Source organism: Nesoenas mayeri (genome assembly GCF_963082525.1).
Source record: "Nesoenas mayeri genome assembly, chromosome: Z".
NCBI classification, from domain to species: Eukaryota; Metazoa; Chordata; class Aves; order Columbiformes; family Columbidae; genus Nesoenas; species Nesoenas mayeri.
Window position 1 is genome coordinate 69,485,315 of NC_137542.1, and position 13,254 is coordinate 69,498,568.

At 48.0% G+C, this 13,254-nt stretch overlaps 3 protein-coding genes across 5 annotated transcripts in view; 1 reads left to right on the forward strand and 2 right to left on the reverse strand.

Annotated features, from left to right (window-relative positions):
* UBAP2 (ubiquitin associated protein 2) overlaps positions 1–13,254 on the forward strand; it is a 144,589-nt gene that overhangs the window by 73,523 nt on the left and 57,812 nt on the right. For 2 of the 3 annotated variants that reach the window (XM_080362085.1, XM_080362086.1), the window contains exons 19-22: positions 59–125; positions 1,510–1,705; positions 2,973–3,064; positions 3,863–3,913. In XM_080362085.1, coding sequence (XP_080218211.1) covers positions 59–125; positions 1,510–1,705; positions 2,973–3,064; positions 3,863–3,913 — 406 coding nt within the window. The remainder of the gene's footprint in view (positions 1–58; positions 126–1,509; positions 1,706–2,972; positions 3,065–3,862; positions 3,914–13,254) is intronic. The other variant, XM_080362087.1, reaches the window with a different exon arrangement.
* On the reverse strand, positions 6,891–7,463 carry LOC308051603 (interferon-like; the record flags this gene model as incomplete). The annotated part of the gene is made up of 1 exon (XM_080362161.1): positions 6,891–7,463. The coding sequence occupies one exon, from the start codon at positions 7,461–7,463 to the stop codon at positions 6,891–6,893; it is 573 nt and encodes a 190-aa protein (XP_080218287.1).
* On the reverse strand, positions 12,300–13,031 carry LOC308051604 (interferon-like; the record flags this gene model as incomplete). The annotated part of the gene is made up of 1 exon (XM_080362162.1): positions 12,300–13,031. One exon carries the CDS (start codon positions 13,029–13,031, stop codon positions 12,300–12,302), a length of 732 nt encoding a protein of 243 aa, XP_080218288.1.

The window sequence follows — 13,254 nt, forward strand, 5'->3', positions numbered from 1 at the left end:
TATATATTAAAAATAGTTCTAGGAGAAATTAATCTTACTCTTTGCAATTTCTTTCTAGCTCCCTTTCCAATCATCAAAGCAGCCTCTCCCCTGCCTCAGTGTTGTCTTCAAGCACATCACATGCAGTAAGTCCTATTTGTATTTTTACAGATGCTTGGCATGTAGTCAGTTTATCTGATGATTCAAACCCTGTCTTAAAGTTCATTGTGTGCAGTACATGAAGAACCAAAAGAAGAAGAGTCTTACCTGAGGGAAGAAGGGCTACCAGCCCTCTAGTGGTAAACAAGGCTTTACCACTCGTGATTCGTACTAGATCAGGAGTGGCTGTTACAGAGACTTGCCAGTCACACATCTGCAAAGGAAGTTTTCATGCCAGCATTGGGGGATGGAATAAAGAAATAATTTATTGAAACAAATTTGTTATTAAAAGAAAACAACAGCAAAAAACACAACACAAAAATGAACAGAAAAAACACAACAAAAAAAACCCCACAACAAAACAACACAACTTTAGAAGTGCCTCTGAAACTGCTCCAAAATATGGGCTATTAGCTTTCGCCACTGGATAGGTTAGCTGGCAAAATGTGGGGGATGGAATGATACATGTCTTGACAAATCCCTCATGACAGTTGATTTTAGAGTTTACCATGTGGCGTTGTTGTCACCTGAGTATTTAATGCATTTGAGATAACAAGGCAAATGGTAGTGAACACAGTGCTCTAGATGAGGTTGCACAAATGCAAGTCAGACATACACTGCCTTTTTCTGTGGTGGACTATTTCTGTACAATCCCAGCTGGGCTGTGCAGATACCTTGCTGCTTTTCTTTATGCCTGTATTTTGGTTTGTAATGCTCCATTGCTACTGAATATGTAAGTTAAAAATTCACACCGAATGTCTTTTTCTGTTGTTAGAGTTGTTTTGACTTCTGTGTGGTGTTTATGCTTTTTGCAAGTGTGATTGGTTTACAGCTGAGGCATGGTGTTGTGCTGGATTCAAACCCAGAACTCCTTTATCCTCATGTATTCCTGTAATACATCTTGTTTGCGCTTCAGTTTGCCACATTGACTCTGTTGTGGGGCATTGCAGTTTAACTCTTTAAATGTGCATTGAGGAAATCACGATAGCAGTGTCCTGTATTTTGAAATACTGGAAGAATACAGGTGTTTATTTAACGTAGCAAGTATTAGCTTTAGGAGTATACAAGCAAAGGGCATGAAATAATACAGTGGAGTGACATTTGAGTTACTGTAATATAATTTTATGATGATCTAGTGGTTTGAATTTAGCTCTCATGTAGTAATTTTCTTTGAATACTTAAAAACCACAATTATGCAACTTAGTTGCTTTCTCGGTACGCAGGTCATGCATATTCTTTTCTTTTGCATGCGCCGCTGTAACTTAAAAGATTGTGGTGTTGTTTTTCTCTTTTTTTTTTGCTTTTTTTCCCAGCATCTTTCACTGTGGTTTATTTGCTATGTGATCCTCATTCTTTTTGTCTCCTTTCTAGCACACTAGTGTTGAGAACACAACTTCGCTCCAGCCCTCGACAACCTTTTCAACTGCTTCAACTTCAGCCACTAGCACCACCTCTTCGGTTGTCAGCATGGCAAGCAGTATGAACACTACAAACAGCCTTGGCCTGAGCGTTACCAGTGTGTCTATACCAGCTGCCACCACGCGGGCAGCTCCCTTAGTGTCTTCAGGTTCGCAATATTAACAGATTACATGAATAGAGAGAGGACTTCACTCAGCAGGGCTGTCAGTTGAGCATCTCACCAGCCATAACTACGCTAAGAAATCCACACTTTTGATTAGCATTTTCAGCGTGATTTATTTGCTGGTGCATAAAATAAAGTTGTCTGGTTTTGTGTATTTGCAACACTTGTTAGAGTATTATGTGGCATTTATATAGTACATTCCATCCCCAAAGAGTTTTATAAATAGACACTAGGGCAGTTCTGACTTCAGAAGTTCTGAGCTAGGAAATTTGCCCAGTTTGTATTCCAGGTTGTGATCAGCTCTTGGCTGTGCGTTCCCATTGGCTTTGAATTCAGTCTGCTCTGAGACTTGAATTTGTGTGACAGTATCAAAATATACTGCAGTGTCCTCATTATTGTATGCCACATCCCTAGTGCCAGATCTACAGAAAGGAAAGAAGTATCTGATGTCTGGGTCATTCCACAGCAAATAGCACTTCAGAAAAAGGGTCCACAAAGAGAAACAGTGGGGAGGCTTCTTGCACTGAAGTGGAAGCAATTCTGAATTCTCTCTTGCTTCTCTAATCGCCCTGAACTGCTTAAAGGAAATCCTATGGAGAGAAGTGAATGATTTAAATATTAAGATTGAACTTACTTATAGAGGATTTCTCATTTGTCATTCCCATACCTTGTAAATGAAGTGTCTGGTGACTGGCCAAAGTGCGTTTGTTTTTTTGTTTTACTCCTCTACTTTCTAGCACTGCTTTATGGAGGCAACTGAAACCATTGCAATGTTCTCTCTGCTATTCCCAGCCGCAGTAAGTCACCCGAATAAAGTATGCTGGTGACGTTTGGTGCTTTCCAGTCTATTGCTGATGTTAAGGGAGAACGTGTTTGACAGAGCAGAACATGAGAGAATTTCCTCTCTTAGATTGAGAACAATGCCTAAATTTTGCCTTCAGGAGAGGTCTGAGGAAAGGAGAAGTTTCTATAATTTTTTTAGTCCTCTTGGACAAAGTAAAGGACAAAATCAGGCTATTCCCTGATGGGACTGTTTTCAGTCTTAAGTAGCCTGAGCTTTCCTTTCCTTGAGGCATGGTTAAACTCTTCAGATTATTTTGAGCATTTTCATCGACCAGCACAAAATTCTTTTGTATAGTTCTGCTCCTTACAAGCTATGGCAGCACAGTCGCCAGGGCTTGTGAGCTATCTTGTCTCAATGCTGAAGCCTTTTCTAAGGGCTTGTTAAAGTGTCTGTATTTTGATTCTACAGGCAAAGCTCCCCCAAACCTGCCCCAAGGTGTGCCACCCTTGTTGCATAACCAGTATATTGTGGGACCTGGAGGACTTCTGCCTGCCTACCCAGTAAGCAATTTAATTGTTCCTGTCCTTGATGCATAACCTTTGGTGCAAGTGTGCACCAGCCCTGCTGCCAAGGCATTTTCGTTGGCATGTGTTGCACCTAGAATTCTTCTACCAAATGCTGAAGAATATGTGGAATATTCAGTGGAGGTTTACTGTTGATAATAAACTGTCAGGTGTTAGGCCCTTTGACTAAAATTAGACCCATGCAGGTTTGTGTTGCTGGAATAGATTTACTGTAGTCATGGCTGAAATGTGCCATGTGTCCTGTCTGTCATACTTCGAAAGTCTGCACTTAGCTTTGTGATGTCTGTCCAAGATCGACATACTTTTCATTATCTGTTTTTTGAATCAGAAACTTTATTCTAATAATCTTTCTGTGTCACACGGAATATGAGGGGATACCATGGATTGCTTTGTGGTCTAGTCATTACATCTTATATCTTGCTGTTATCAGAAGTAATGATTGAAGCAAAGAAGGCTGTTGCTCTTACTCCCAAATCTAAATGCCCTAAAGATGTTTCACAAGTTGATGAATGATGCATCTGTGAAATGGTGTTGAAGATGGGACAGTCAAACTCTCCTCAGAGGACTGCTGTCACCAAGAGACAGTGTCAGAGTGACAAGCCATTTTAAGCTTAGCTCTACTTGCCTTTAAGTGCTCTAGCGTGCCGTGATGGCACAGTGCGATGTATAGCTGTACATCTTTAAAACAGACTGTCAGACTGTATTAATAGACTCAAATTGTTGGGCATCGGAGAAAAGTGTTATAATTATGTTGTATTTTAATCTGTCTTTAAGCAGATTTATGGTTATGATGATCTCCAGATGCTTCAATCCAGGCTGCCAATGGTAAGTAAAGAGCTTAGTTTATTTAATTTTAAACAAGTTTGTTTTGTTGTTGATCATTTATTAAAAAAAAATTGTTTCATTTGATGGTGATTAAGAGCTTATCCTTATGTTCTATATTCTGGGTTTTTTAAGTATCAAAAATCAGTGTGTTTAGTGGTATAAATTGATAAAGAACAACTGTTGCATTGTGCATTTGTCCATCTGCATATTCTGGAAAGAGAAGCAAGTGTACTCTCTGCTTTTGAGCAGAGAAATTTTTAATTGTTGTAGTAACGGAGTGGTATCATGTCAAACCTAGTTGAAATCTGAGCATGAATGTTTTGTTTTACCAAGAGGTGGGGTTAAACAGGAGGTACACAAAGTGGCAGTCAGGAAGTGCATTGGACATGTTTTGAAGGTGATCACAGGTGGAGATCTTTGTATATGCATCATGGCAACAAATGCAGGTCAGCTGCAGGAGGGAGAGTGCATGAAGTTTTTTTCCTTACTTAGATCCAGAATGTAAATGGTGTGTGAGAAGCTGAGTTCCCATACAGATTCACAAAGATATGCTTAGCCTAGATTGCAGAAAGGTCAATAGTTTTGTTTTCAGAAAACAAGGATAAGGATCTTGGACTGAAAGTTTGGTAGCATGGAATTGAGAAAAGTCACAGGATTAAGTGATGCTGTGGATCTGTAGGGGCAGAAATGGAGCAATGAGCAGTAATCTGGAAAGGGAGTATCACTGTATGAATGCCATAGTTAAAGTTCCAAGTCAGTACCAGGTCTTCCATTTGGAGTCTGGAGACAATCGGAGTCAGATAGTCCAAGGTGAGTACAGGGGTGTCCCAGACAAAACCCTGTCCAGCTGCGCATCCTGATTAAAAAAAAACAATGTTGAGTGCATTAATGAAGAATGTAACTACCTGGTGAAAGCATGATTCTTGGAAGAATTGTTGGCTGAGATGAATGGGATTATTTTCAGAACAGCAAAACAACAAAGTATTTGCAATTCTTGGACCAGGAGAGACATAGTGTGGTGGATGGACCCTGGCTAAATGCCAGGTGCCCACCAGCCTGCTCTTTGACTCCCCCTCCTCAGCTGGGCAAGAGAGAGTTAAAAATATAACAAAAGGCTCATGGGCTGAAATAAGGACAGAGAGACATCATTTGCCAGTTACTGTCATGGGCAAAATAGACTTGAGTGGGGAAAATACATTTATTACCAATCAAATCAGAGTAGGATAATGAGAAATAAACCCAAATATTAGAAAGTGTTTCCTCCCATCCCTTCCTTGTTCGCAGGCTCAGTTTCACTCTTGGTTTTCTCTGACTTCTCCCTCTGAGCAGCACAGACTGGCGAGGTGTGGAGATTGCGGTCAGTTCATCAAACTTCTCTGCTGCTCCTTCTTCATCACCCTCTTCTCATGTTCCAGCATGGGGTCCCTCCCACAGGAGACAGTCATCCACTATCTTCTCTAACATGGGTCCTTCCTACGGGCTGCAGTTCTTTATAAACAACCCCAGTGTGGGCTCCTTCCATGGGGTGCAGCCCTTCAGGAACAGACTGCTCCAGCCTAGCTCCCCCGTCGGGTCACAGCCTCCTTCAGGCACATCCACTTGCTCAGGCTGCATGTGGATATGTGATCCACCATGGACCTCCATGGCAGCAGGGGCACAGCCGGCCTCACCATGGTCTGCACCACAGGCTGCCAGGGAATCTCTGCTCTGGCACCTAGAGCACCTCTTCCTCTTTTTCTTCACTGACCTTGGTGTCTGCAGGGCTGTTTTTCTCACATTCTCATACCTCTATCCTCCTGTAATTGCTCTTGCATGCCTTTTTTCCCCGCTCTTTAAATATGTTATCACAGAGGTGCTACCGCTGTCACTTCTCCTTAGCCAGTGGTGAGTCCATCTCTTGGAGCTGGCTGGCATTTGCTCTGTTGGACATAAGGAAAACTTCTAGCAGCATATTGGAGAAGCAGCCCCTGTAGCCCCCTCACTACGAAAACCTTTCCATACAAACTCAATACCTGTGGTTACACTGGCAGAGTCAAATACTTTTCTGGCAGTACTGTTCAACTTCTGTCGCCTTACACTTCTGAACTGTTCGCTCAAATTTCTGTTTCCCTCTGGGCACGAGTGCTTTTTCATGTAGCTGTACCACAGGGCCAGCCCAGGGCTGGAGCAGTGCATGCCTCTGGGAAATGAGGTTTGGTTCCGAGAGGCCAGGAGATCACAATTCTTGATGTTGTTTAGCAGGTAGTGACAGCAAATATGGAGAAAAAAATAAATGGGTAATACCTAATCTAAAATAAATAACACAAATGGACAAAAATATTTCTTAAACTGACCACTAAGTCCAAGGGTAAAGATGAAAAAGAGAAACTATAATGATTCATACCTTCTCTGTGTTGCCCTAGGATACATGGTACTAAAGGGTGTTTTCAGACACAGTACAGGAATTGTCATGAAGGTGGCCTGAAGTGGGAGGAATAGTTAAACGCAGAGAGATTGAAGCAATCTCTACAATGCCTCTCCTATGTGACAGAACCCTGGCAGAGCTTTTCCCAAGAGTTTGAGGCAATAGCTTCCTTGAGAAGGTGCCAAAGAGAGCAGTGGACAAGGGATGTGCAGAGCCCTGCATAGAGTGGGGCTGGGGTAGGTGTTGAGTAGACGGGGCATCTCCTCACCCCAGAGGTTTGTTGCATTACTTCTGAGACGAGAGACACAAACAAGCTTTTTGCAGCAGGTCTTTATTACATGTTGAATAAATAGGTGAATAAATAGATAAAAATCATTGTCCAAATAAATAGAGGAAGGTGTATAAATAGGGGAGCAGTGAGTGGAGGCTGGGGGTGCAGGGCCGTTGTGGCAGCAGCTCTTGCCGTGGGTCAGGGAAGGCGTGAGGATGGAGGTGGGATGGTGGTCCAGCAGTGGTCCAACGGTGGCGAGGCTGGTCTGCGTGGGGCCGTGCGAGTTGTTGGAGGTGGTTGGTCTAATTTGGGGTGGTGCTGGTGAGGTTGTGGAGCTTCTGGAAGCAGTCGAGAGCTTGGAGGCGGACGTGGTCCCAGGCGCAGGCGCTGTGGTTGTGGGTGCGGAGGAAGTCCTGTATGTCCCCGAAGTATTTGTCGATGGTGAGCAGCAGGTTGCGGGTTCCTTGTGTTCGGAAGAGGATGCTGTTGGGTGTGAGGCAGTGCTGGAGCTGCTGGCTGTGGTGGTGGAGGCTGTTGAGGAGGTGTTCCCGTGCCTGGTTGTGCCAGTGTTGGGGGATGCTGTTGCTGCTGAGGATTTGCAAGAGGTGCTGGAGGACGGTGAGGGCGGCGGCGGGTTGTTGGGAGCGGGGAGTGTTGCGGAGGGTGTCGGGGAAGGAGGGCGCGTGCTGGTGGTGGCAGGGCTGTGTGGGGCTGGGAGCCATGGCCCGGAGGAGCTGGAGACTGTCCCAGGGGAAGGTGGCGTGGCGGGGCCGCAGGTGGTGGCAGGCGGTGGCGGTGGCGAGAGCCATGAGGAGGAGCAGGAGCGCCGGGGCGCCGTGCGGCAGGCGGGGCCGTGGGGTGTGGGGCGCAGCCATGGTGGGGCTGTGGGTGCTGCTGGGTGGTGCTGGGCAGGAGCCCGGTCAGGCTGGCTGGTGGTGCGGGTGGGCGCTGTGCTTGGGCTGCCGCTGGCTCGCTGGCTTTATGTGGTGCCGCGGTTTCCCTTCCTGGCTTTCTGATTGCGGCGAGTTTCCGGCCGTGGTTTCCAGCGGTGGCTGGTGGCCGTGGTGGTCTTGGGGAAGTGCGTTGGTGGGCTGTCCGTGTGCGGGGCGGGCAGTGTTGGTGCTTTGCTGCTGGTGTGTTGGGGGCAGGTTGGCTGCAGTGGTGGGTGAGCGGGGGACTCGAAAGCGCTGGGGTCGTGGTGGCACGTAGTGATGTGTTTGTGGTTTTTCCTTTTCCTCTCGTGAGCACTTGTGCCTGTTGTGTTTCACTGAATTTCCCTTTCTTTCTTAGTCTCTTTTCCTTGTGTAATACTCCACTTATTTTTGTGGGTTTTTTTAGTTTCTTTTTCCTTTTAGTTACATCATTACTGTTCCCATTCTGGGGTTTTAGGAGATGTGTCTCAGGAATCTCAGGAGCTCTCTCTGTCCAGATGTCCTTTGAGGAGGTTGCTGTGTGTCTGGGCACTTGAGCACTGAATGTTGCTGAACCTTCTGGAATGTATTCACTTTCCTTTCCTCAGCTTGAACTTCATAGTGTTCACAGAATCCCAGAATGTGAGGGATTGGAAGGGACCTCAAAAGCTCATCCAGTGCAATCCCCCTGCCGGAGCAGGAACACCCAGATGAGGTTACACAGGAAGGTGTCCAGGCAGGAGAACCTCTCTTGCCCTACTAACCACCCCCTTCTAATACAGCCTGGGATGCCATTGGCCTTCATGGCCACAAGGGCACAGTGCTGACTCATGGTCATCCTGCTGTCCACCAGGACCCCCAGGTCCCTTTGCCCTACACTGCTCTCTAATGGATCATTCCCCAACTTCTGCTGGAACCTGGGGTTGTTCCTGCCCAGATGCAAGACTCTTCACTTTCCCTTGTTCTATCTCATTAAATTTCTCCCCACGCAACTCTCCAGCCTGTCCAGGTCTCTGGATGGCAGCACAGCCTTCTGGCGTGTCAGCCACTCCTCCCAGCTCGGTGTCATCAGCTAACTTGCTGATAGTGCACTCTATTCTCTTGTCTAAATCGTTAATGAATATATTGAATAGCATAGGCCCCAGTACTGACCCTTTAGGCACTCCGCTAGATCCAGCCCTCCAACTAGACTCCACCTCATTGATCACGACTCTCTGGCTTCTTCTCTTCAGCCACTTAGCAGTCCACGTCACTACCCAATCATCGAGACCGCACTCGCTCAGTTTAGCTGTGAGGCCGCTGTGGCCGAGTGTGTCAAATGCCTTACTCAACTCAACGTAGACCACGTCCACTGCTCTGCCATCATCCATCCTACTTTTTATATCCTCATAAAAGTCAAGGAGGTCGGTCAAGCTTGACTTCCCTTTGGTGAAGCCATGCTGACTGCCCCTAATGACCCCCTTATCCCTGATATGCCTTGAGATGGCACCAAGGATAAGTCGTTCCATCACCTTCCCAGGGATGGAAGTGAGGCTGACTGGTGTGTGGTTAGCCGGGTCCTCCTTCTTTCCCTTTTTGAAGACTGGAGTGACATTTGCTTTCCTCCAGTCCTCAGGCACCTCTTCCTTCTCCCAAGACTTAGCCAAGATGATGGGGAGTGGTCCAGCAATGACCTCAGCCAGCTCCCTCAGCACCCATGGGTGCATCCCATCCGGACCCATGGATTTACGGATGTCCAGCTTGCTTATTTGCTCCCTAACCCAGTGCCCATCAACCCAGGCAAACTCCTCCATTGTCCTGCCTTCGTCTGGGGCCTCAGCGGTACGGGGCTCCTCAGGCCAGCCTCCGGCAGAGTGGACAGAAACAAAGAAGGCGTTGAGAAACTGTGCCTTCTCTGTGTCTTCTGTCAGCAGGGCACCCAGCTCATTCATCAGTGGGCCTACATTGCCTCTTGTTAGTTTTATCTGCCATGTATTTGAAGAAAGAGAAGAGACAGAGATAGGAGCTTTTTTTCTAGGCTTTGCTAAGCTGTCGCTTATTGAAGAGTAAAAGAGATGCACCCAGAAGTTCTTTATATATGGGGATTTTTGTGTTTTCCTTTTGAGAATTTTTCATGGCTACTGTCACCTTATGCTGCACAGGGGAAGAAGTCCTCTGCTGAAAGTGCTATTATTGCAATTTTTAGTGTTTGCAGGGTGAAATTCCTTTGTTTTCTGTTACATCTTCTGTTATACTGCTGCAACTTCTCTGTTTCCCTCTCTGTTTAATTCTGTTTGGTGGTGAGGTTTGTGTGTGTTTGTTTGGTTTTTAATTGCTGTACGTGCATCATGTGTTTCCATTGTTTTACCTGTTTTTTCCATGGTCTGTTTCATATTGGAGATCACCAAACCAATGTGGTGCTTAGGGCAGGTGGTGTCAGAGGAGGTTGCTCGTGGCCTTGTGCAGTGATGCTTTTGGATATATCTCTAGCAATGGACATCACACAGCCTCCCTGATCCCTCCTGTGGGGTTGTTTTGCCTTCATGGTAGAGATGATAACAATGAGTTGTTCTTTCATGTTGGAAGTCCTTGTGTCCCAGCTTGTGTCAGTACCTCTCCTCCTCTGTGTTCGTACCTGAGGAGGGTTTCCTTTCTTGAGCCACCCCAGAAAAAGCAGAGCCAGTGAGGTCCCCCCAGGTGGTGTCAGAGGGTATTTCTGGTTGGAGGGAACATCAGGAGGAGAGTAGTACAACCTGGGAGCTGCATCTGGAGGGGTTGTGCTGTTTACCTGAAGATATCTGGTGCGCTTGTTTTGTCGCTCTCCAGCTACATGGGAATTCCCCATGTGTGTTTGCACGGAGCAGTGTCCTTGGGGTGACATGGCGGTGAAGATGATGTGACCGAGCCTGGAGAACAAGCTGTGTGAGGTGTGTTGAAGGAGCCCAGAGCTGCTGAACTTGTGTGTTGTCTTGCTCAGGCTACCTGGGGAGGGCAAAGCACCCGTGGCAGATGTTTTAGGGGTGGTGTTTGGAGGGCGAAGGAGCAGCTGGTGCTGGTGGTGCGTGGGTAGTTTTCTTCATGGGGCATGCTGTGCTGGTGTGTGCTGGTTGGTTTGGACCATGTTGGGTATTGTTGTTTGGGGGATGTTTCTTGTTGTTTTCTAAGGATGTGTTGGGATGAAGAAGGCTCAGGCCAACGTGCTCTGTGTAATGAGGCAGGTTCCCATGGGCGCTGGTGTGCGAGCACAGGCAGGAGTGTCCTGTTCCAGTTGTGGTGGTTGTAGGAGAGCAGTGAGCAGCCCTGGGCATCTCCTGTGGTTTGTAGGGCTTTTTGGATGTTTGATAATATTGGGGTGGTGTTTCTTGTCCAAACCTACACGGGCTGTGATTTATCCCCTCCTTGCCTCTTTTGAGGTGCACCTTGTCCATAGCACCTCACTGGGCCAAATGTCACTGTTTACTGCAGGGTGAAAATAAACTGTGGCAGATGCTCTCTGTTAATCCCCCACTCTCGCCGCTAAGGAAAGGGAATAGGAGGAGAAGGGAGAGAGACTTGCAAGTTTGAAAAAGTTAAAAATGCTTTACTAACGCCAGGAATACATAGAGAAAATAATAAGGAATACAGAAATCCAATCTTGAATTTCCCAGGCTATTGCAGCGTTGCTGCAGCAGCTGCAGGGCAGGCACCCGGCAGTCCTGGAAAGCTTCTGGACTCTGCAGTACAGTGGAACTGAATTCAGGGATGCAGGGTCTGGAGGCAGGCCTAGAATCCCAGGCACGACAGGGAGGGTCTCGTTCAGATGCCGGCCATGGTCGAAGAGAGCAAGACCCTCATGATCTCCAACTTTTATAGGGGGTATGACGTATATGGGATGGAATACTTTGGTGGTCAGTTTTAGTCACTTGTTCTGTTCACCCCTCCTTGCAAATATGATGCTGTCACTTATGGGACGTGGAAAATAGATCAGCAACCTTGGCTGCCCTAGCACTAAGTCTAAACCTGGGACTCTTCTGCTCCAGAGCAGAAGAGCTCCAGAGCAAACAGCATCTAAAAAACATGCATCCAAAATGGGAAGAGTGCAGTTCCTTAGAAGAACTTAGCTGAAAGGAAAAGTCAGTGAAAGAGCAAGTGGTCTTGTTTTTAACAAAACCAGGACTCCCAGGCAGTGCTGTGGCATTGCCGAACGGCTGGTTGTGATGGGTGGTGGTTTAGGGGTGGATTTCATGTGCTGGCAGTGGGAGAGGGCTGGGAAGAGAGAGGTTGGGTGGTGGGCGAGGAGGAGCGCGCAGGGCAGGCATCCTGTGTCCTGGGTGAGCGTGTGCTCCACAGGTCCAGCATCAGCGGGCCCAGGGTGCAGGAGGGTGGCTCATCTCTGCCAGCCTGCAGAGACCTTGTCTTTGCTTGTCAGGTACATGCAAGATGACAGTCTTTTTTCTTCTTTCCCTTATGGAAAAGGTCTTTATTTTCCACAAGGGAATAAATAAATATGTATATAAATAGTATTGATACATATATCAACGATCAGGAAAGTAATTAATTAATCAATTAAATAATTAAATAAATAAATAGATAAATAGATAAATACAGGTCTGTGATAGCTAGTCATTGGCGTGAGAGTCCCAGAGTGTCCACAGGGCCCTTCCCTTCAACCAGGGGAGGTCGCAGTCCAGACGGGCTCCATAACGCCGTGGTATGATAAGTACCACCCGTATCCCCATCGCGTGGCGGCTCTCCATGAGTGTGCGGCACAGCAGGTTCCTCCTCCTTCCCTTGCAGCAAAGGTGGGTGTGCGGCTGTGCGGCAGCCTGGACCCCCCTGTGCTCACGCCCGTGTGGCCGTCGGCTCCTGTCTGGGAGCGGTGGGAGCGGTGCTGAGCGATCCCAGCCCGGGCTGCTGCGGCCTCTGCTCCGTCTGCAGCCGCTGGTGTTGGCTGGGAATGGGTGTTGGGCGCAGACGGGTTTGGTGGAGGGCAGGAGCTGCTTGGCTCTCCACCTGCCCTAAGAGTTGGTCCATGTATTGCAAGCAGATGTGAGCTTGGAGGCGGACGTGGTCCCAGGCGCAGGCGCTGTGGTTGTGGATGTGGAGGAAGTCCTGGATGTCCCCGAAGTATTTGTCGATGGTGAGCAGCAGGTTGCGGGTTCCTTGTGTTCGGAAGAGGATGCTGTTGGGTGTGAGGCAGCGCTGGAGCTGCTGGCTGTGGTGGTGGAGGCTGTTGAGGAGGTGTTCTCGTGCCTGGTTGTGCCAGTGTTGGGGGATGCTGTTGCTGCTGAGGATTTGCAAGAGGTGCTGGAGGATGGTGAGGGCGGTGGCGGGTTGTTGGGAGCGGGGGGTGTTGCGGAGGGTGTCGGGGAAGGAGGGCGCGTGCTGGTGGTGGCAGGGCTGTGTGGGGCTGGGAGCCATGGCCCGGAGGAGCTGGAGGCTGTCCCAGGGGAAGGTGGCGTGGCGGGGCCGCAGGTGGTGGCAGGCGGTGGCGGTGGCGAGAGCCGTGAGGAGGAGCAGGAGCGCCGGGGTGCCGTGCGGCAGGCGGGGCCGTGGGGTGTGGGGCGCAGCCATGGTGGGGCTGTGGGTGCTGCTGGGTGGTGCTGGGCAGGAGCCCGGTCAGGCTGGCTGGTGGTGCGGGTGGTCGCTGTGCTTGGGCTGCTGCTGTGTCCATGGCTTTATGTGGTGCCATGGCTTTCCTTTCATCATCTAAGCAGAATTTCCCGACTTCCATTTTCAGTTTTGCTTTCTGTTTGCTTTCTCCTCCCCGCATTGGTTGTTCTTGTCCCCGTGTGAG